At 53.5% G+C, this 22,073-nt stretch overlaps 1 protein-coding gene and 1 long non-coding RNA gene across 9 annotated transcripts in view; one reads left to right on the top strand and one right to left on the bottom strand.

Moving 5' to 3' along the window:
• The window catches only part of LOC308637783, an 83,311-nt gene continuing 61,238 nt past the window's right edge, over positions 1–22,073 (top strand). Inside the window, exons 1-2 of the long non-coding RNA XR_014019686.1 lie at positions 1–40; positions 15,506–18,633. This is a non-coding gene — a long non-coding RNA (uncharacterized lncRNA). The remainder of the gene's footprint in view (positions 41–15,505; positions 18,634–22,073) is intronic.
• On the bottom strand, positions 3,492–20,692 carry LIPE (lipase E, hormone sensitive type). 8 transcript variants are annotated; one of them, XM_081274596.1, is made up of 11 exons: positions 20,539–20,692; positions 12,427–12,962; positions 9,967–10,057; positions 9,713–9,858; positions 9,325–9,510; positions 8,873–9,167; positions 7,961–8,188; positions 7,548–7,724; positions 5,386–5,409; positions 4,707–5,128; positions 3,492–4,229 (listed from the first exon to the last, which is right to left on the bottom strand). In XM_081274596.1, the coding sequence occupies exons 2-11, from the start codon at positions 12,940–12,942 to the stop codon at positions 4,008–4,010; spliced, it is 2,307 nt and encodes a 768-aa protein (XP_081130722.1). In that variant the 5' UTR covers positions 12,943–12,962; positions 20,539–20,692; the 3' UTR covers positions 3,492–4,007. The 8 variants fall into 8 exon arrangements, with proteins under 8 accessions (XP_081130722.1, XP_081130724.1, XP_081130723.1 ...); XM_081274598.1 differs by lacking the exon at positions 20,539–20,692 and adding an exon at positions 19,915–20,034; XM_081274597.1 differs by lacking the exon at positions 20,539–20,692 and adding an exon at positions 19,718–19,900.

Below are 22,073 nucleotides of genomic sequence, written 5' to 3' on the forward strand. Positions count from 1 at the left end.
GGCAAGCTTGCGGGGAAACCAGTTTTGCGGGTCCAGCCGGGTAAGCCCTTTCCAGAATGACCAGTATTGGGATTCTGACCATAGCTCGGACGGGAAACGGCCAGACTGCGGCGGAGGGGGGAGCTCGACCAGGGCGAACCCATATTGCTTTATTGGAGAAAGTGTCCAGGGACGCATGATCTCGGATCTTCATGCATCCCTTCCTTCCACCCTGAACTTGATTCTCATCTGCCCCTGCCTGCTCTGCTTTTCCTTCCGTTTAGTCTTCCTCCTCCCTTTAATTCCCTCACTCGCAGATTCCCTCGTATAGCCATTCACACCTCACTCACCCCGCCCCTATTACTTAAACAAACATTTCCTGAGGCTTCTGGTGTGCCAGCCCTGGTGCTGGGCGATGGTGGTGACCAAGATGAGTCAAGCTTAGGCCCTGCCCTTAAGGAGCCTCAGTCAGATGGGAGGAAGGACATTGATGGGCAGGGGTGTGAAGTGGTGGGGCAGCCCAGGAGAGCCTTTTGGGGGGCGGGGGTTTGACTTGTCTGGAAAGGATTCCCAGAGGAGGAGCCATTGGAGTTGGATCTTGGGAGAGCAGGAGGTGCCAGGCAAAGGCGAAGAGGGTGTGGGAAGGATGTTTTAGTTTGTGCAAAGGCAGGGAGGTGTGCAGGATCATTAGGTGCCCAAGCAGAGGGCCAGTCATGACCTCTAGCAAGGGAACTGTAAGGCTGGAATAGTATGAAGATGAGGCAGTGGGCAGAGGTCAGGCTGGGGTGGGGAATGGGGAGCTACAGAATAGTTTCGAGTTAGGGGTGGCCCAGTCAGAGCTGGGATCAGAACTGGAGGAATGAGACTGGAAGCTAGTGACCCAGGTGGTGGCCTTTCCAGGGACCCAGGCATGAAAGGATGGAGCTTGGATCAGGGAAGAAGCTGAGGGGATGAGACCGAGATTCAGGAGGCAGAGGGAACAGAATATGGGGTTGATGGGCTATGAGACGAGGGGGTGATCTGGACAAGACCTAGTGCTCTTCTCCTTCTCAGGATTCCAGGTGCCATTCCCAGGTGCCATTCTCAGGTGCCATTCCCAGGATGGGGGGCAGGAAAAAGGAACAGGTTAGCACGTCATGACTGTTTTGACAGAGATGAATTTAGAGGTCCTAGGAGCAGTGTGTGGATCTGGATGCTCCGGGGAATTCTGGGCTGTGGTTCCTCCCCATCATAGGTCTTGACTTCAAGTCAGTTGTTGGGGTGAATGAGGGCCTCTAAGATGGGGATCCGCTCACTGCTTCTCCTCCCCTCGGGAAATGTCTTTTTCTCCTCCTCCTCCTTCTTTTTTTTTTGGTACTGGGGATTGAACCCAGAAGTGCTTTACCACTGAGCCACATCCCCAACATTTTTTTTTAATATGTTAATTTTTTTTTTAGCTGTAATTGGACACAATACCTTTATTTATTTATTTTTTATGTGGGCTGAGGATCGAATCCAGTGCCTTGCACGTGCTAGGCGAATGCCCTACCGCCAAGCCACAACCGCAGCCCCCCCAACATGTTTTTTAAAAATATTTTTGAGTTATTGATTTTTTAAAAAATATTTATTTTTTAGTTGTACACAATACCTTTATTTTATTTACTTATTTTCATGTGGTGCTGAGGATCGAACCCAGGGCCTCCCACATGCTAGGCAAGCACTCTACGCTGAGCCACAACTCCAGCCCCTGAGTTGTTGAATTGTTGATGGGCCTTTATTTATTTATGTCGTGCTGAGAATTGAACCCAGTGCCTCACACATGCTAGGCAAGCGCTCTACCACTGAGCTACAACCCCAGCACGTTTTTTTTTTTTTTTTTTTTTTTTTTAGACAGGGTCTCACTAAGTTGCTTAGGGCCTTGCTAAGTTGCTGAGGCTGACTTTGAACATGGGATCCCCCTGTCTCAGCCTTCCGAGCTGCTGGGATTACAGGTGCGCACCACCGTGCCCTGCAGGAAATTGCTTTCTTGTGCTTATTCATCTTCTGTTCCTGGCGGTATTAGAGCATGTTCCATCATCTCTAAATGTCACAACCCTGCATCAAACTTCTGTGAATTCTCTCTTATCCCTTTTGCTGCCAAAGACTTGTGGTACCTACTGGCCCAATTCCTTTTCTTCTATTTCCTCTTCAACTTACCATATCTGGCTGCCCATGTCCCATGGCCCTGCAAGGGCTCTGCCCAAGGTGCCCAAGTTCACCTACTCATTGAGGTCTGAGGATAACATTTCAATCCTCCTCTGTCATAGACCACTTCCTCCTGCCTGAAACTCCCTTTGCTTTACATCCTCTTTCCTGGCTTCCTTCCTTTCTCTCCAGCTGCTCCTCAACCCACCAGCACTTCCCTCCCCTGCCGACCTCTTTACTTGGCACAGTGCCTACTCTTCCTAGAAAGGTCCCAGTCAAAGGTAGTGCCCACACTGCTCTCCTCCTGTTTCCTGGATGCCCCTCTACAGGGTCTCAAAGAAACCTTCCATCTGTGTCCACACCAGCTCTCAGCATCACCCCCTTCACATATACACACTGAGCCTCCTCCCAATGAAGAGACGGCTCACTGTCCTCCTGCTCCCCCTGGCCAGACCTTCATCCTTGCTCCCCTGTAACTTTGTCCATAACCTCAATAAATCCTAATTGTCCAACCTCAGTTATGGCTCTGGGATGTTCTGCCTATACTCCCTACCCTTGTGGTCTCTGTTCCAGCTCAGTTCTTGCCCTACCTCATCCCCAAGCTCCTCCTCTGCCTCCAGGGGTCCAGTCTTGCTGCTTTCAGTCCATCCCCTAATGCCCCAGCAAGCTCTTCCTGTGCTGGAACTGATCCTGGCCCTTTCTTCCCTAGGGTGCTTCTGTGGCTGCCCATTGCCCTCTAGCTGTAGTTCAGCTTCGCTCCAGGCTCTTCAGGACCTGCCTCTGCTGGCCACTCCAAGCCTCTCCTTCCCCATTTTGCACCTGATCTGGCCAAATGGAGACCCTGATCACTGCCCACCGGCCTTTCACAGCCTAGCATACTTCTCTGCCTAGCTCATTTGTGCTCATGCTTTAAGGCCAAGCTCTGATCACCTTCTCTTGTGAAACCCTTCCTGACCACACAGAACCCCTAGGGGCTGTAATATCCTGTCTGCCCCTTCACCCTCCTTGAATTCAGGATCGAAAGCCTCTTGAGGACATTTCCTGGGTATAAATCATCTCCACTCCAAACCTGGGGCCCCGCAAGGGGTAAAGCCTCTAGAATTGGTTGAGGGAGGGACTGTCCAACTGGGCAGAACTTCCATTTCCAGTATTTTGGGTGACCAGTTTGTTTCTGGTTTCCTGCCAACTTTGCTCCAGTTCTGTGGGGAGTTTGGGCCACTGGCATCTCTGGGTCAAGAGGTTTATGTATTTTTTTCCTTGATGGATGCCCACTCTGAGATTGGAAAGGGAGTAGCCTTTCACTGATCTGGAAGAGTCCATCTCACTGAGGGTCTGCAAGGGGAGGCTCTGGAACCCAGGGTCTCTAGGCGTTCTACCTGACTTAACTCCCAGGGGCCTCGTGTTTGTAGGAATCTCCTCCAATAAACAAAACCCCCACACCCTCCAGGTTTCTTGGTTCCCCCCAGCTGAGTCCGATGCTGCCCCCTACTGGGCAACCACCCGCCTACTTGAGAGAGGCCAAAGTAATTAAATATTTTTATTTAGAAAAAAAGAACCGACCAGCAGCAGCAGACGGCAGTAGTGGAGTGCAGGTCCAGCTGTCTCGGTGACCAGTGTGTGTGCGCCCCTCCCCTGGCCCGAGTCTCAGCTTCCGGCTCCTGCCCCGCCCCTGTGGTCCCCGGTCTTAAGGCACAGCCCACCCCCGCCCACCCGGCCTGGGGCCGGAAGAGTCTGGAGCCCCGCAAGGGGCCCCTAGGCTGGTCCCTGAGCGCATTCACCGCATTCACCACGGAGGCCGGTGCAGGTGGGAACAAGGTCTTTAGTGTCGTCCCGCAGCCCCATCTCCCCGCACGGCCTGGTCGGGCTCAGAGCGGCGGCGCGGCGGCTGCGGCTGGTGGAGTGAGGATGAGGCGGATGCGCTCCACGCACAGCTCCGCGGCCTGTCGCGTCTCGCGGCACAGCGAAGCCAGGCTCAGGAAGCCGTGCGGCAGGTCTTCCACCACACGCAGCGTCACTGGCTGGCCCAGGGTGCGCAGTCGCCTCGCGAACATGACCGAGTCGTCCAGCATGGGGTCCAGGGCGCACGCCTGTGGGACGCACGTGGGGGCCGACAGACGGTGGACGTGGGTTGGACAACGGAGAAGGGAGAGGGAGCACGTGGACACGGACAGGGGTTGGACAGAGGCCAGAGATATGGGGGGGCGGGGAGTTGGACGAGAATGGAGGGAACAGGTGGAGTTGAAGGAAAGGTGAGAGGGTGTCACTGCACTCCCTGGCCTTTGCCCTGTCTCCCCTTCCCCGCCCACCCAGAGACCCAGCTTTTCTCCCTAAGCCCCCTGCCCAAGCTCTTGGAGTTCCACAAAATTGCAAATGGGAAGGACAGCTGGATTCCCACTGTCCACCTTTCTGGCGCCCCAGGCACTGTCCTCTCCTGGTGGCACACCTTTCTCCTCTGCCTGCTAACTACCTTGTTCCCATTCTCCACTGCTCCTCCTGGGGCACCTGCATCCAGCCCTGCCTCACCCCACCCGGGCCTGGCTGCACCATCCCAATTCTTGGCTCACCACAATGTGCACAGGTGGCAGGGTCTTCAGCATATTGTCAGGTGCCAGCAGAGGCGACATGAAGGGGTTCTTGACAATGGGTGATGAGTAAAGGGGCATTTGGGTGGCACCCTGGCTTGTGCGCCGTGGGTGGAAACCCTCGGGGAAGGCATTGCTCACCCGGGAGCTACCGTCCTTGGCGCTTAGCCCTTCTTTGGCATCTGCCTCTTCTCTGGCTTCCTCAGGCCGCAGAAAGAAGTTAACATCGGAGGGTGTGGAGGGGCCTAGTGTCTCCACAGACAGCGACATCTCAGGGGTCTCTGATGTCTCAGAGCTGCTCTTCAGGTTCAAGTCCTTCAGTGTTAGAATCTTGAGGGAGTCTGTGCCCACTGGGCCCTCAGGCTGGGCCAGGGCAGCCTCTGACACACTGCGTCGCATTGACTCTGTGGGAAGGGCAAGGTCAGGGGATTGGATGGGGCCACAGATAAGCCTGGCTGTTAGCTAGTGTGGCAGATTGGGAAGGTCAGGGGAAGGGCAGTGGCCTCTCCAGCTGTGGAGGCCTAGGACATTCCCCTGATTCTTGTGCCCCACACTGCAACTCTAAGCGGGTAGAGGGAGTCATAGGGTGGTCTTGGAGGGGCTGGCTATGCTGTAGCGGTAGGGTGTGTGTATAATGACTGGGAAGTACAAGTCATCTTGCCTCTGGGAGCCTCATTTTCTTCCTCTGTACAAAGGAAACAGAAACAGTCCTTAGCTCATAATGCTGGAAGGATATAAGAACTCAATGGAGCAAGCTATATAGGCTTACGTACTACAACCCCCTTTGAGATTTTGTCAGCATGAGGCTTTATTGCCATGCTTGGTGCCCTGTTCCAGCTGTCTCCTGGACCACAGCAGGAGGCTCAGCCAACTTTTTGTGGCTGCTTGACACCAAAGTGTGAATGCATCAAAGTGAGTAGAATAATGAGCAGATCCATAGGGCTTGAAAGGAGGTTCTGTTCACAAGGACCTGAGTCGGGAGTGTATGTTAGATTCCCAGGGACCCCACATATGTAGCTATATTGATCTGTGAAATTTTCCTTTAGGTTTTTCAGTTTTATCCTCTCCCTTTGAGTGACCAGGCAAGCAAGTACCCAAATGCTTCCAGTCTACCTGCTGTGCCCACCTTGGCCTCAAATTAATTTTAAAACAATGCTTATCATTAGGCCCAGGACCCTACATTTCAGTTTTTATGGCAGTGTGAGAATAACCAGTTGAGTGCTCTCTGACCCTCTGGAACAGGACGGCTAATACAGGGCATAGGATGCAGCATCTTCTACTGCATGCCAGGTACTATGCTAGGCATTGGACACAAATGGATGCATACAGTCCTCACAGTGACACATGAGGCAGGTCCTCTTACTGTATCCATTTTACAGAGGAGCAAAGCAAGACTCAGATACTGTTACTTGCCCATGCTACCCAGCAACTGGTAGAATAGGGAGCTAGAATGCAGTGTGCACCTCCAGGGGCTGCACTTATCACCTCTGTCCTACAGGGAAAACCCCAGTGATCAACGGTAACATGCCTCCAATTCAATCCCATTTTAATTGTTTTTATGTATATATATTTCATCTATCTGAACATCCAAAAATTAAAAACATTAAAATAAAACACTTAATTGGAATGATTTTTTTTTTTTTTTTTGCAAGGGTAGGGTAGTACTGGGGATTGAACCCAGGGACATTCTCATCTTTTTTTATTTTTTATTTTGAGACAGGGTCTTGCTAAGTTGCTGAGGCTAGTCTTGACTTGAAGTTCTCCTGCCTTAGCCTCCCTAGTTACCTGGATTACAGGTGTGTATCACTGCACCTGATTGGAATGATTTTTTGCATAATAGGAAGTGCATCTACTTTTTTTTTTTTTTTTTTTTTTTTTTTTGGCAGTGCTGGGATTGAACCCAGGGCCTTGTGCATGTGAGGCAAGCACTTTACCAACTGAGCTGTATCCCCAGCCCAATGCATCTAGTTTTGAAGGTGCAATTCCTATTATTCAGAGAACACTGTGGATTTCCTATAGATGGTTGTGCTTTAAAAATCCTTCAAATATTAAGGTGGGGAAAAAAAATGGATCCCTGGGATAGAAGTAATTTTTGGCTGCCTGAGGGTCCTGCCACCTGCCCAGACAGGGCTGGGACTTTCCAGTTCCCACCCAAGGTTTGTCCCATCTGTGGATTTACCCACCCTAGCTCCTAAGCCAGCTGCTGGCGGGTTACAAGCTATGTGTGTATGTCAGAAATCCATGGAAAGAACTGAGGAGGGTGTACCCCCAACCTAAGGGCCCAGAGGACTCAAGTAGTTTTTTTTTTTTTTTTAGGAAAATAAATGAAAATTATTTTAAAATTTTTTTGGTTCTTCAGGTGGAGTTCTTGTTGAACATCAGGACAAATGGCATATCTTCAGGAGTAATTTCCCAGGATTTGGTTTGAAAAGCAATTCCTGGGACTCTGAGATGGCTTAGATGACCAAAAGTCCTGGAATTTCCAGAATGTGGATTGGCATAGAAAGTCAAGCCTTTTTTTTTCTTCGTATATTTAGTTGTCAATGGATCTTTATTTTATTTATTTACATGTAGTGCTGAGAATTGAACCCAGTGCCTTACACATGCTAGACAAGCGTTCTAACACTGAGCTATAACCTCAGCTGAATTCAGGGTTTTTTGATAGGGCCAGAGATGAATACTGGGAAGAGCCAGCTGGGAAGGTGGTTTCTGCTTCCCCATGTGCTCCAGGGCTCGGCCCCTTCCCTTCCCTGGGACTTCTGCTGTGCTACGGTATCCCTGAGGGCCACCTGGCTGGGTACATGGGGGGAGGCCACCACTTACCTACTGTGGGCGCTGAGGTCTTCTGGGACTTTTGCCCACTAAACTCCAGGAAGGAATTGAGCCATGAGGAGGCGCCCAGGCGGAGGTCTCTGAGGAGCAGGGATGTGTCCCGTCGCACCAGTCCCATCATGCCCAGTGCCTTCTCATCTGAGTTGGGGTGTTCTTCTGTCTCTGCACCTGCAGAGGGTATGTTGGGGGGCTAAGTTGGTCTCCTCTTTCTAGACCTAGTCCCAACATCCAAAACTCCAGGCAAGTGTGCACTAAGGGCCTCAAGAACGTCTCATTGCTTATAAAGGAGCAAGGATTCCCCTGCCCAGTCCCTCCTTCCTCAGGCTTGAAGACTGGGCCCCTGGCCCTGTGGGACCCAGGTGCCCATGAACTCTGACTCCCCTGCCGAAGGGGGTGAGCCTCACCTGCATAGGCACTGACACACTTGGAGAGCACACTGAGGGGCAGCAGTGGGTCCATGAGGCTCAGAAGGCGGGAGGGAGAGGCAGCGGATTGCAGCATTGTGGCTGGGTAGGCTGCCATGATGCCATCTGGCACCCGTACTCCATAGGCTGCTGCTCGTAGGGCCACAGTAAAGCAGAGATTCCCACCTGCACTGTCTCCTGCAAGGCATATCCGCTCCCCTGTAGAGCCTAGTTGAGGGGGAGGGAGGGATTTGGTCACAGCCTGGCAGGGCAGTGAAAGGGACTGGGGAGTGGGACCTGGGCTAGGAGAACTGGGCCCTTGGAGATGGGGTGTGGGCTTTCCCAAGGTCTAGGGGGCTGCTGTTATTAAAGATTGGCAAACGGAGGCAGGGATCTACCAGAGGGTTAGGAAGACTGGGAACAGGAGGTGAGGAGATCATTCTGGGAGACTGGGGAGGTTGGGGGGTGGAAGGGTTGGTGGTGGAAGGGTTGGTGGTGGGAAAGGGAAGCTCAGTCTATTTCCAGATGGAGGGGGCTTTAGAGTCTGGGAAACTGAAGATGAGTTTAGGCTTACAGCATCACCACAGCCTGCTCTGTGCCTTACTGTCCTCCCAAGATGTTTGTCTAAGAGCTGGAGAATGGTGGCACACCTGGGCCAGGAGGCTGGCTGAGCAGGGGAGCAGGGGCTGGGGCAGCCAGGGGAGAAAGAGGCAGGATGGAGTCTGGCCGAGGGGGAGGCCGCGGAGACTCAGAAGCAGGAGGCAGAGATGAAGTGGCTGAGGTGGAAAGTTGGCTGGGGAAGGCGTGGGCAGTAGCAAGAGACTGAGGCTTGAGGAACCCGGTGATCCGTGGCCTCTGCCCCGGGCTGGGGGGTTGAAGCAGGGACCTTGGCAGTGGGGGGCCGGGGCTCACCGAGGAGGGCACAGTGCTTGACAGCCCAGCAGTAGGCAAAGAAGCACTCCTCCAGCGCACGGGGGAAGGGGGCCTCGGGGGCCAGGGAGTAGTCGATGGAGATAATGGGAGCACCCAGCTCCTGAGCCCAGCTCTTGAGGTAGGGCTCATGCGATTTGGAGGTCTGGGCCACGAAGCCACCACCGTGGAAGTGCACTACCAAGGACCTTGAGCGCGATGTCTGCTGGGGCCGAGGCCGCAGCTCCAGGATCCGAGGGCCCTCAGACTTCACCATGCTGTTGAGCTCCTCACTGTCCTGGGGGTGGGAAGGGAGGAGGTGGTGGGGCTGTTTGGGTCTTATCCTTCCAAGAGGCATGCTTAGAGAAACAGGATGGGGCAGGAACCCAGCTAGAGGCTGGAGGGCACCCCAGGCTGGGCACTGTCCCTGCTCCTGACTGAGGTCAGGGCCCTACCTGTCCTTCCCGAAGGTCATAGGAGATGAGCCTGATGAGGACAGGCCCAGGGCCTGTGTGGGCCAAAGGAGGTGAGATGGTGACTGTGAGCTTGGGGTCAGAGGTCAGTGGCATCTCAAAGGCCTCAGGCGGCAGGCTGATCAGGCGGCTTACCCTCACGGTGGCTGATGCCATGTTGGCCAGAGACTGGAGGGAGGGAACAGAAGGGGTGCTGCAGAGGGGCTGCTGCAGGGGTGCCCCACAGACCTCCCTTCCTAGTTTGTCTTTCTCCTCATGTGCTATCCCTGGGCCCGGGGCCCTGTAGTGACCTTCTGTGGCTTTGGATGGGTCTCTGGGCCTCAGTGTCCCATCTGTAACTGGTCCCATCCTCGCCTAGCCCTATGCTCACCGACAGCACCTCGATCTCAGTGATATTCCAGAAGGCTTTCCAGAAGTGCACATCCAGGTTCTGTGTGATCCGCTCAAACTCGGCCCCACGCAGCTCTGGGTCAATGGCAAAGCGGCCACTGGTGAAAAGGGAGCTGGCTGTCACACCTGGGGGTCAAAGTCATGTCAGGGAGCCCTGTGGGTCAGGTTGCTATGCAGGGGCTAGGAAAGAGGGACAGGAGGAGAGGCCATGGGCAGGACCCAGCGGGCACTCACCGAGACCACTCTCATTACGTTTGTAGTGTTCCCCGAAGGACACCAGCCCAATGGAGATGGTCTGCAGGAATGGCCGAATGGAAGGTGTGAACTGTGGAGAGACACTTCTGTCACCCATCCACCCAAGAAGGGAACAAGAACAGGGCAGCAGTGAGGGGTAGAGAGGTGTCGGAGAGACACATCCATTCAGTCAGCATTTCCTGAGCTCCTGGGTGCTGGGAGTGGTCTGGGCCCTTTCATGGAGCTGGTATTCTCTAAGGAAAGAGAGATGATAAGCAGAAGAAGGATGCCATAGGATGTCAAGGACAACTAATGATTTGAAGGAAAAGATAGTAGGTGGGAGGGCCACAGTGATGAAGTCACTTGGGGTCAGGCTGCTTGGTCAGGTCTTGCAGGGCAGATCTGAACGAGGGGTGGGTACTCCCCGCAGAGGGCGTGGCAAGTGAAAGCCAGGGTGCCAGTATGGCTGGACCAGAGCCAGCCTAGGGATAGGAGCAGGGAGGTCAGAGATTCAGGGAGGGCCTACGTTGAGGAATTCCTGCAACTTGGGAGGCTAAGGCAAGAGGATTGCAAGTTCAAGACCAGCCTCAGTTTCTTAGTGAGACCCTGTCTCAAAATAAAAAATAAAAAGGACTGGGGATGAAGCCCAATGGTAAAGCACCTTTGGGTTCAATCCCCCCTACTTAAAAAATCGAAAAAGATTGCCAGATGGGGAAACCGAGGCCTAGAGATGGACAGATGGCTGCTGTAAGGAGTGGGGGATGTAGTGGGAGTCTTGGGGAGGGGACAGGAGTCAGTTAGGAACAACAGGGACAGCATCCAAAGAAATAAAGCCTCAGGGGCTAGTGGGGCTTTTCCGTTCATTCAGCAAATGCCGGTCAAGGTCCTAGGTGGCTACACACTGGGCTGGAGCAGGGACTGGGCAGTGACAATGATGGGGAGGCCTCTGCCCTCTTGGGGGCTGACATATTAGAAGGCAGATGCTTTTCTGCACTACAGTGAAGTTGGGCCTCACACAGAAGCTGTCAGCTGGCCCTGGCCCTGGCCCTGGCCAGGGGCCCAACAGGCCAGAGGGCATGGGGATGGAGGGTGCCTGGCCATTGTGGTTGGGATACTGGTTTAGGCGGCCGGAATCTCTTTCTCGTGACTCCAGTGTCATGGCCAGGACACGGGGTGGAGCTGGCTGGTCCTGATGGGCTGATCAGTGTTTGTGGGCTTAGCTAGGATGCAGGATGGTTTCCAGTAATGCCTGGACTGGATGCTGAGGACAGGCGGTCTTGCAGGAAGCCTGGAGTGGTAGGGTGGGGTGGGATGGCTGAGAGACCACTGGGGTTGGGGGAGGCCCAGAGAAGGTGGGAAGGACTACAGGGTCACACAGCTCTACTGCTGGGGTTCCCTGATGCAGCCAAAGGGTGGGGAGGGGGAGATGGACTGCACAGGACCCCAAACAGGCAAGTTTGGGCCTCTGTCCTGAGCCTGGTGCCCCATGGTCCCCCAATTGTCCAAGTCCTTAAAACATTTTTACAGAAGTCTGAAGGCTGATAAGCTGAATCTCTCAGGGTGGTTTGGGTGTAGGAGAAGGTCTACAGGTAAGGTCATGCCCAGTTCAGGGAGGAAAGAGGCCAAAACCAGGTCTTCTTCACTGATATCAACTCATATGAACTCATCAGTCCTCCCCTGAGGACTACATGAAACTCTGCGACTTAAGTCAGTGAAAAAGCTCAGGGTCCAGTCTGGAAGCTATAGGCTGGCACCTTTCCTCCCTCCCAGAACTCCCATGAGGAGGACTCAAGGGGGTTCCCCATGCAGAACAAGCCTTTGAGAACAAAACTGACCACCCTCCTAGGGATCTTAAAACTTAAATGACTCCAGAGGCCAGACAGGTAAGATAAAAGAGCAAAAGACAGAGGCTAGGGAGGTCAAGGCAGGAGGATCATGAGTTCAAAGCTAGCCTTAGCAACTTGGCGAGGTCCTGAGCAACTCAGAGAGACACTGCCTATAAATAAATATATAAATATAAAAAAGGGCTGGGGATGTGGAGGCTCAGTGGTTAAGCACCCCTGGGTTCAATCCCTGGTACAAAAAAAAAAAAAAAGTGCAATGAATTTCCTGAGTGTAAGACAAGAGTAGGGTGGATCCTGGTGGAAAAATCATGCAGGGGGCCTGGAAGGCCATTCAGTGGTAGAGTGCTGGCCTGGCATGCACAAGACCCTGGGTTTGACCCTTAGTACCCTCTCCCCCCAAAACACCCACAGCTATGCAAGTTAAAGATTTCTTTAACTTGGTGGATTAGGTCCAGGGCCATGAGTTTGAGACCCCTGGTCCAGCTCTGAGCCAACTTCCCTTTTCTGCTGGTTTTGCAATCCAATACTGACCATGGTGGTTATTCCATTCCACTATTGGGCCAGGACAGGGGCCACCAGTGCTTTCACTGTGGGCCTACAGGGGCAGGAGACTCACCTGGAAGCCCAAGCAGCGGCCATAGAAACAGCCTTTATGCAGTGTGACATACTCGCGCAAGAAGTCAGCGGTGAGTCCCTCATCACCCTCAAAGAAGAGTCCCCCTGGCCGGTTGGTAGCCAGTAGACGCTGGGCATAGTAGGCCAGAGCTCGGAGCTGGGTGAGGGCAGCCAGGTAGGCCTCCAGTTCGGCCAGGTTGTGGCTGGTGCGGAAGAAGATGCTGCGGCGGTTGGAAGCCACGTAGCGGGACTTGTGTAGCAGGTGTGCTAGGCAGCAGCGGGCCGTGTGCACCAGGCTGCGGTACCCATTGGCCGGCGTCTCTGGGTCCAGGTCAAAGAGGTGTGCCACACTGAGCAGGCTGCCCAGGGCTGGCTCCAGCCCCAGCGCCTGCTCCCGCACACCTGCAAAGACGTTGGAAAGCCGCCGGGCAGTCTCCCCGGGGCCCTGGCTTGAGAAGAAGGCCATGTTATCCTCTGCCAGAGTCACCAGCGACTGTGTCATCGTCCGCAGGTCCATGCTTTGTAGGATCCGTGAGGCTGTGGGCAGGTGGGGAGCCTATAAGGCTGGCTGGGTCACCCCTTGTTGGCTGGGCCCAGAAGTCTAGGCCCTGTCCCTCCTCCCTCAGGCTCAGGTGTTTGATCCCAGCCCCCTTCCCCTCCAGACCTGGGTGTCAGACCCCAGCCCTCTCTTCCTTCAGACCCGGGGGCCCAGGACCCCAGGTCCCTCCTCTGTTAGGCCCAGGATGTTAATCCCTTATCTCCAGGATTCAGGAGTCATCTGGGAGCTTCCTCCCCTTCCTTCCTTAGGACCCATAAGTCCAAGTCCCCAGTGCCTTTCTCCTTTCTCAGAATCCAGGATTTTGAGCCCTGTCTTCTTTTCCTTCGACCCCAGAGTCCAGACCCCTTCTCTCTAGGACCCAGAAGTCCCTGCTCTCTCCCATTTGGGACTCAAGTCTGCTTTCCCTTTTCTCTTGGACCCAGGTTCAGACCTTCTCCTGAGCCCACAAGAATCTGATTCCCTGGTTCTTCATCTTTCCTATGAAGAGGTGATAAACCAGGGGAGGAACCAGCTTGCCCAGGGAGTGGCCTCCTCCTCTTCCCTTCCAGGAATTCAAGACTTTAGGAACCTGTCTCTGTTTACTGTCCTGGGGCCCAGATGCCTCATTGGTTCCAAGTCTGGATGTTTAGCCAGTCTCTCAAGACCCAGGAGTCCAGGCCCCATCCCATCTTTCCTACTTGGCTCCAGGTACCGCCCATAGGCCCTTCCCTCCAACAATATTTGGTAGTGTTCAGCCCCATGCCCACCTGTGCCCATTTCCTGGACACTGCTCCCCTTTTGAATCAGGAATTCATAATTCCAACCTTATTTCACAGAGGACTCTCTCCTGTCCCTCAGGTCTGGTTGTGGAAACCCCTCCAAACTCTAGTTCTTTCCCTGTTCCTCTGCAGAATCCCCAAAGCTCACTGTCATTCCTCCCCAATCTGGGTCCCCTGCCTTCAGTCCCATCAGGTTGTCTTAGATTGTGTGGCTGGCTCTGCTCCCTTGCCTGGGACAGAAGTATTCATCACTGCCATTGACCTTCAGCTCACTCGTGCCAGACCCTATGCGGCTAAGGATTCCTGTGTGTCTGTGCATGTAGTGCTCTGGCCCTTCTGAGACACAGACTGCCTCGGTTCACACCTCTTTTGTTGCTAGGAGAGGGAACTAAGGCTCAGAGGGGTTAAGTTAGGACTAGATGGTGCAGAGTGGCTGAGTCGATTTAAACCCAGTTCAGAACTGCTACTTAGGCCCAGCTCACACCCAAGACTCTAGAAGCTGGACCTCTAACTCTGACCCTCAAAATCTTGCCCTGACTCCCTACGCTTCAGGGTCCTCCAGGATCTCTGTTCAATCCAGGCACTGTTTTTTGGATGGCCTAACACCCAGGCCCTGGATAAGCTGCTCTTACCCCACTGGTGGGGCTGCCACCATCTGCCTGAAGACAAGGCCCGTATCCTGCCTGGCTCTGGGTTTATGGTCCTTTGCTCTGGGTTTATGGTCCCTTGGTCCCCTAAAGGAAGGCTCTCTCCTCTCCCTTCCAGGCCCTGAAATTGGGCAGCAGCCTTTCCTGTATCTTAACTGACCATGCACTCACCCCTCCCAGGCCTGAATGGAGCTGGAGCTCCCCGGATCTGGGGCTGCTGATCTGTGGCTAGTGCCAGTAGCAGCCTGGGGTGATAAACCAGGGGAGGGACCAGCTTGCCCAGGGAGTGGCCATCTACTCCACCTCCCACTCAGAAAGGACAGTGAGAGCCACGTGCTATAAACAGAGCATAGAGTCTGCCTCTCTGCCCCTCCTGCCCACTCCCTGCCCACTCCCCTGGGAATACTTGCCCCAGGTTCCTCTGCCTTAGGACCTAGGAGTCCAGGCCCCCAGCCCTCTTCTCCCTCAGGGCCGAGGAATCTCAGTCTCAGTCTTGAACACAGTGTCCCCTCTCACCCAGAGAGCCTGCCCTCCCTTTACCCTAAGGGGATTCACAGAGCCAAAGGCCCAGTTATCCCAGGTCCCGCCCCCTCGGCTGGCCCTGGCACAGGCGTCCCCAGCTGTTGGGTGGGGGGGAAGGAGGTGGCCAGTCCTGCCTGTCCCTCCTAGGAGGACAAAAGCCAATTAAGGGCAGTGCCAAGCTCAGCTAGGGGCCTGAGCCTCAGGTCCTACTGAGTGGTGTTCACGTGCTAGACACCCTCCATCTGCTACTACCCTTCACCGCCCACCCTGCTGACTGCCATCCCCACCTCACATATGGGGAAACAGGCTCCAAGAGACACTACCCACGTTATTCCACATGCTCCTGGCCACCGGCTCTTTTTCACCCCTTAGGCCTCAGCTTGAGGTGCTGACTTCTCCACGTCTAACGTGTACCCCGCAATGTTTAGTTCTTCTTTCCTGGCATTTTGCACATTTTGCAATTATACATTTATTTTTTGCTGTACTGGGAGATTGAAGCCAGGGCCTCACATGTGCCACTGAATTACATGTGCCCTGCCCTTTTTATATTTTTTGAGACAGGATGTCATTAAACTTATGATTCTCCTGTGTCAGCCTCGTGAGTAGCTGGGATTACAGGAATGCACCACTGTACCTGGTGAGTCTTTATTTGTTGACATGTTTGTTGTATGTCTTTCCCAGAACAGAATCAGCTTTTATGGAGCCATGAAGCTTATAAGGTATGGGGTCTGGCTCTTTAGGAAGAAGAGTATGAAGTTACTTATACAAAATTAGGGACAAGGCCTTGAAGGAACCTGTGCAAATCAGAGGCCCTGAGGCCCGGCATCACTCGGTCTGGCTGTAGCTAAGTCCTCTTTGTCTCTGCCCTGGACTGTCATCCCCATGAGTACAGGGGGTGGCCCCAGGGCCTGTCATGGGGCCCAGCACATAGTAGGTGCTTAGAACAAACCTGAGGGAAGGGAAAAAGTGAAGAGTCAGAGTGGGGGCCAAAGTGGGTGGATGGGAGCTCGAGAGGGGGCTGCAAACAGATGGACAGACTGGGGCCTGTGGAAGCAGTTAAGCCTAGCGACTGTGACAATGGGATGTGACCCAGTCACTTGGCAGGTGATCCTGGATGAGTCTGGCTTCCTCATCTGGCAACTGTACTTGGACATTCTGTCCATTCAGACTGGGTGACATGCTTTATAAGCAGCACCCATGGGTGGCATTTTTTTCTTTTTTCCTGGTGCTGGGGATGAAACCCAGGGCCTTGCAAAGGACAGGCAAGAGCTCTCCCACTGCAGTGCACCCCCAGCCTCTTTTCCTTCCTTTCTTTTTATTTTTTGTGGTGTTGGGGATCAAACCTGGGCCTCATGCATGCTGGCACATGCTCTATCACTGAGCTACCCCCAGCCCAGTGTGGCACTTGCTGTGTGGGCTTGCTCAATCTCAAGGAAACAGTGGGTTGGGTTATTTTTCTCTGTGGCACTTGTCACAATCTAACCTATTTCCACAGTGGTTTGCTCTGTCTCCCTCACCAGCTTCTAGGCTCCCTGCAGCAGGACTTTCTGTTTCAGTCTGTCCTGGGCAGTGCCAGGTGCACGTGGTAAATATCACCTGACACTGTGATCTCTTTCTAAATGTGAGATAGGGATCTTTGTTAAAAAATGAGGAAAGGCACCAACACAATGAGCAACTAACACAAAGCAAGGGAGAAGGGGCTGGATCCCAGGCCACGGTGACTTCAGGCCCTGCCCTTTGCCTTGCTCGGGGCAGTTCTGAGGCCAGGCTGCTGGGAACCAGGAAGACGATGCTGAGGTTGCCAGAAGCTTGCCAGGAATCCCAGGCAGAAGGCACTGGGGCAAGGGCAGGCCCACTGGGACCATGGGTGAACATGGTCTGAGTGGGGCAGAGGTAGGACCAAGGGAAACTGGCAGGGCTTCAGCCCAACCCCTGACTGAGCTCCAGCCCTCTGCCCTAAAAAGTCACTGGACAACTGGACCCAGTTGGGACTTTGGCCCTGGGGATAGATCGGGGTGAGAAGGACAGTGGTAAGGGAGTAACAGGATGAGGACAGGTGGGGTCTGGAGCCTGCGAGGGGAAGGCCTAGGATCCTGGAATGAGATGGGTGTGGGGGATGTGGGGGTTGTGACCCTCCCTGAGTATCTGCCTGAAAGGGCAAACTGGGCAGCACTGTTTTCTTCACATGCTCTATTGGAAGTAACTGGTGCCACCCTCCCTATAACCCATGAGGTGGGCCATTATTATCCCTTTGGCAGATGAGAAAACAGGTGAGGGTCACAGGCCAGCAAAGGGCAGCTCCTGGACAGTGCTATGGTTTCTGCTTGTGTTTCTGAGTCTCTGTGTTGCTCCTTCTGTCTTGGGGGTTCACATGTACATGTATATATTTGTAGGTGTGTGTCATGGCCAGCTGTCCACATGTATGGTTGGCATTTTTTCACGTTTCTTGGTATGTCTGAGCTTTGTGTGTCTGTATGCGAGTGTCATGGCCCACGTGCATTTCTTAGCCTGTGAGTGTATCTCTATTCCTCTCGGCTTGTGTGAGCATGTTTGTGTATGAATGAATGAATATACACATTTGGGTGGATCCTAGTCTCCTCGTGTGTGTGATGAGAACAGACTTCTCCCGATTTGCTCAAGCAGAAACCCAGGGTGTGATCTTGGCTACCTCCCACCCCATCCAATTCGTCACCCAGTCCTATTCACTCTACTGCTATAACCTGGCCCTCCCGCCTCTACTGTCTCCTTGGTCCATGCCAGTGCATCCTCATCTGAATGATTGTAAACCTCTGTGTGAGCCACAGGTTTCCATTTGTTCTCCACATAGCAACCAGAGGATCTTTCTAAAACATAAATCTGGCCACATGCTCTCAACCCTTCGATGCCTCATGCCTTGCTCTCAGGATAAAGCTCCAAATCCTGGACATGGCCTTTCAACCAGGTACCATCCTCCCTAATTTCCCTGCCTGCCCAGTTTCCTGTTGCCATCCTCCCCCCTCTCTGTGATTCCTCTGTGCTGTCATGTGCTGCTGCCTGGAACCTCAAGGTCTTTGTCCATGCTATCTCCTCTGTGCTCCCTGCCCCCACTTGCTCAGCAGTTAGTGCTGTCCATCCTTGGGTCCAATGTCACCTCCTTTGGAAGCCTCCCTGTTTCATATTTCTCAGGATTTTTTCTTTATCTGTCACAATTTATAATAATGATCTTATTTGATTACATCTCTGTCTCTAGCTCCACTGGGAGTCTGTCCTGGTCACTAAGAGCCCAGGTGTGGTACCACTAGGTGTTCAGTGAATGTCTGTTGAATGAATCTGTGTGACGGGGAATTTTGGGGTCGGATACACAACAGCAGCAATCACCAACTCACACACTTCTGGGCTGAAAAGGCTGAGAGCAGCCATCTTTTTGCCTTCACTGGCCAGGTAAGTACAATCAGGTGTTGTCATTTGAGAAATGGGGTGATTATAATGACACTAGCCTCATCTAATTACTGACAAGATCAAACTGATAATAAGAACTACTCCAGCCAACCCAGATACCCAAGGGTAGGGGTGAGGTCTGATTCATCCATCTGAGGCCTGGCGCCAGGGAGGGCCTCCAGAAATGACAGGCAAATCTTAGAGCTCGAGGGAATGAGCCTTTGTGTGTACGTAGGTTCATGGGTCTGTGACAGGACTGACTGAGCCCAAGCAGATTCTTTCTGACTCCTCAAGACAACCCTAAGGTAAGCATGATTATTAATATCCTTGTATTACAGTTCATGCATGCCTTCACTTATTAATCCAATAAATATTTGAGTACCTATGTGCCTGACATTCCAGGCTCTGGCATTATAGGGCAAACAAGGCAGACAGAAAGAAGCCTACTCTTCGAGAGCTCACTGGCTAATGGGGACTAACAGTAGCAGTCACCTCCGTGTCTCCTGAGGGCTTGCTGAGTGTGAAATGTTATACACTCATTTGAACCTCACAACAGTCCTACAAGTCAGGCACTCTGATGGTGATGCTCATTTTAGAGCTCAGGAAAAAGGCTGTTGCCCAATATGTCACAACTCTCAGAATGAGGAGCCAGGTCTCCAATACTCAGGTTGTTGTTGTTTTTGCAGTGCTGGGGATGGAACCCAGGGCCTCAGGCACACACTAGGCAAGTACTCCAACACCCTGGTTGTTACCCATAATCTGTATCGCCTCTGGGTATGTGTCTGTCTTGCTTATGAGGCTCCTGTGTCTTGTGGGAGAGTGAATGTCCTGAGACTCCAGTCTGAACTCTCAGCCTGTCTGAGCTGTGTGTGTGTGTACACTGGAGCCAACTGCAGTTCTATCCTTGGCTAATGCAGGCAGGGAGCATGACAGTTTGAGGTCCCTGGGGCTGAAGAACCATGGCAGTTTCTTTCTTGCTTAGGAACTTCCCACAGATCCTCATAGAGATTGTTAAAAGACTCAGCTGAGCCAGGGCTTAATGCCCTTGCCTGAGGCTTTTAGCATCTCCTTTGGTCTGTTTTCTCCAGCCTCTAGAGATCTAGAGAACCCAATGCTACAGCCCTCCCTCCTTCTCCTTAGGGAGGGTATGAAGGTCCAAATCCAAACTAGAGACCCTAGTCCTAGAAATGGTGGGCGTTGGGAGGTTAGGCCCCAGTGTAGCTGGGATGACCAGGTGGACCGACAATGAATGGACGAATGGATGGACTGAGGGTGGGAGAATGGGGCTTTGATGAGCTCAACTGGCCCCCCTGCATTTCCAATGATGACACCCTTTCCTTGACTCACCCCTAAACTTTCTCTTTGGGTAACAGCTGCTAGACCCCTTACCCTTTATCTTCTCAAGAGTGCTGGTGACCTGAAAACCAGCGCTTGAACCATTTTCCAGGCAGAAACACTAAGGACAGCGGTTGCCCTAGGTCACACGGGAACCGAGGTCCAAGAGACTCGCATTCCGAACTCTGCGCCCAAGACGGCAGTAGGGCGCCCGGTAGTCTCTACGCCTGAGTGGGACATTCCATTCTCACCTCTCCCCTTCTCATAGTGGGTCGTCCGCCCCGACGCAAGGTGGCAATGGGCCAGTCCGTGGTTCCCCCAACTCTCGTGGCGGTGGTTCTGTCTACTCGGTCCCGAGAGCCCCGTAGGGTGTGTGAGGTTCTTTCCGGGCTACGGTCGGTGCCCGCGAGCTCACCTTTGCCCTTGTCTTTTCGCCACCGCCGGCGATTGTGGCTCTTCGACCCCCCTTTGCCATTCTTCGAGGTCTCCTCGGATGACTCCATCAATTCTCTGTGATTCCCAAGCCGGACCCAATACTAGCTGCCAGGACCCGCCCGGAGGATCAATCCTCGCTACACACCACCGCCGCCGGGCCCCCATACCAACCAATCCCGGGCTTGCTGCTCTTTGGGTCCCGCCCTCTGAGCAATCGTGGTCGCTCTCCACTGCCAGGACCCGCCCCTAACCGCTAGCGAAGAGGGCCCGGCCCCGCCTCCTCGTACGCCTTAAAGGGCCCGCAGCAAACAAAAATGCAGCCCTGGAGGCGTCATAGTGTCCTTCGCTCCGGGACTAGCGAAGACCCTGGAGGGCTCACCCCCAACAGGGAAACCCCGATTTTCACACGTGCTGATGCTCAGTCTCGCTATCCCACTCACCTTCCTAAAGAGGGATCCTTAGAATGCGGCCCAGCCTGTCCGCCGGAGGATGGGGGAGACCCAGCACGGCTGCGCCTCCTCCTGGGGGTGAGGTGGGGGGGTGGGCCAGGTCCTTCGGCAACTCAAAACCCAGGCAGGGCCCGCACTGGAGGCGTGGTTGTGCCTGAGAGCTGTTGAGGAAGAAGCCCCTCCTTCCCTCCTCTGTCTCCTAGACCTAGTATTTCTCTCTTTCTCGCTCTTTTTTTTTCCCTTGCCCTCTTCCTCCCCCGGAAGAATGGAGGGGTGGAGGAAGGTCGAGTACTTGGAGCACGCACACCACTTAAGGCAAGGGGTTGAGTCCCTGAGAGGAAGGGAAGTAGGAGGAGCGCGCCTCCCTAGGAAAAGGTGGGAAACAGGAGGCGCGAGGCTTGCTCAAGTGCACATGGCCAACGGCCACGGGCGCCTATAGAGAAGCAGCCTAGTCAACAAGCGTGGCGTGGCACAGGGATCTGGAGGCCTAGAGAGACTTTTATCCTTCGCCCTGGAAAAAGCAGGCCTCAGACCACTTATTTGCATGCTGCCTCTCTTCCCTCCAAAGTATACCTAATTCTCAGCTCTGAGAGGCTCGGCTCAGCCCCTCTGCCCCAGACCATGGCCAACGTGCCCTCAGCTTAAGGATTAGGGCTGCATTCCTCCCCACCCGATGATATCTCAACAAGTAACCCCCAATTCCCTGGATAAAATTTGCATCCCCCCTTCTCCACTGCTGGGGTTTGAGCCTAAAGGGGAGGAAGATGAGGGCCCGAGCTCTAGAGCTGGAGCCTGCATCCGGGAGTCACTATTGTCTGCTTCCGAGGAGCTCCAAAAAGTTTTGCGCCCAATACTTGCTGATACTGTTCCCCAGCTTTCTTTCCATTATTCCTTGACCTTGCCAGGGAAGCTGGTGACCATGGTCTCTCTCTCCCAGGTTCCTCCTTCTTGAGAACTCAGCCTCAGGGCCATTCAGCCTGGCTGAACCCTATGGAGGTAGCTGGAAGGAGAGCAAGTGCCTCCCTGGCAGCAGAGGTCAGTCCCACTGAGGTCATGAATGCCTGGTTGTTGGGCCTAGACTGCATGGAAATTCAGGAGGGAAGGGCCATAGTCACCCTTGTATTACTGGTGCTTATAGCAGTTTCTGCCCCAGAGCTGGCTCTCTGGTCAGTTTTTGTGGATGGATGAATGAATACTGGGAGGGAGATGGCTCTTTCCTACCTCTATTTGATTTACCCCAAATCCTCCCTAGGGAGGCAGCTCTGTGCAGGTGAGAAAGTCAGACCCTGGCTCAAATCTTGGGCTTGGGGCTTCCTAACTGTAGCATCTTGTACAAGATCTGTCCTTATGATTAAGATGAGAATGTTGATCTTCATAAAATGGGGATAACTGAGCTTTATCTCATAGAATTGTTGAAGGATGAGCTGAGCTAATCTGGCATATGGTAAATTCTTAGTATTTCTTAAATAAATGAATGACTGACCCTGAGAGGCTCCAGATCTAAGTTTGACTCACCTGTGTCCTGG

The sequence above is a fragment of the Spermophilus citellus genome, assembly GCF_964194105.1.
Source record: "Spermophilus citellus genome assembly, chromosome: 18".
Classification (NCBI taxonomy): Eukaryota; Metazoa; Chordata; class Mammalia; order Rodentia; family Sciuridae; genus Spermophilus; species Spermophilus citellus.

What these genes read in the sequence shown, in the direction of transcription:
- LIPE (XM_081274591.1), bottom strand. Translation starts at nt 20,166, where the DNA reads ATGGAGTCATCCGAGGAGACCTCGAAGAATGGCAAAGGGGGGTCGAAG. An exon ending in GCCGCTGCTTGGGCTTCCAG is followed by an intron (nt 10,058 to 12,426) that starts GTGAGTCTCCTG and finishes GTCTCTCCACAG; the next exon opens with TTCACACCTTCCATTCGGCC. An exon ending in CTGAGATCGAGGTGCTGTCG is followed by an intron (nt 9,511 to 9,712) that starts GTGAGCATAGGG and finishes CCCTCCCTCCAG; the next exon opens with TCTCTGGCCAACATGGCATC.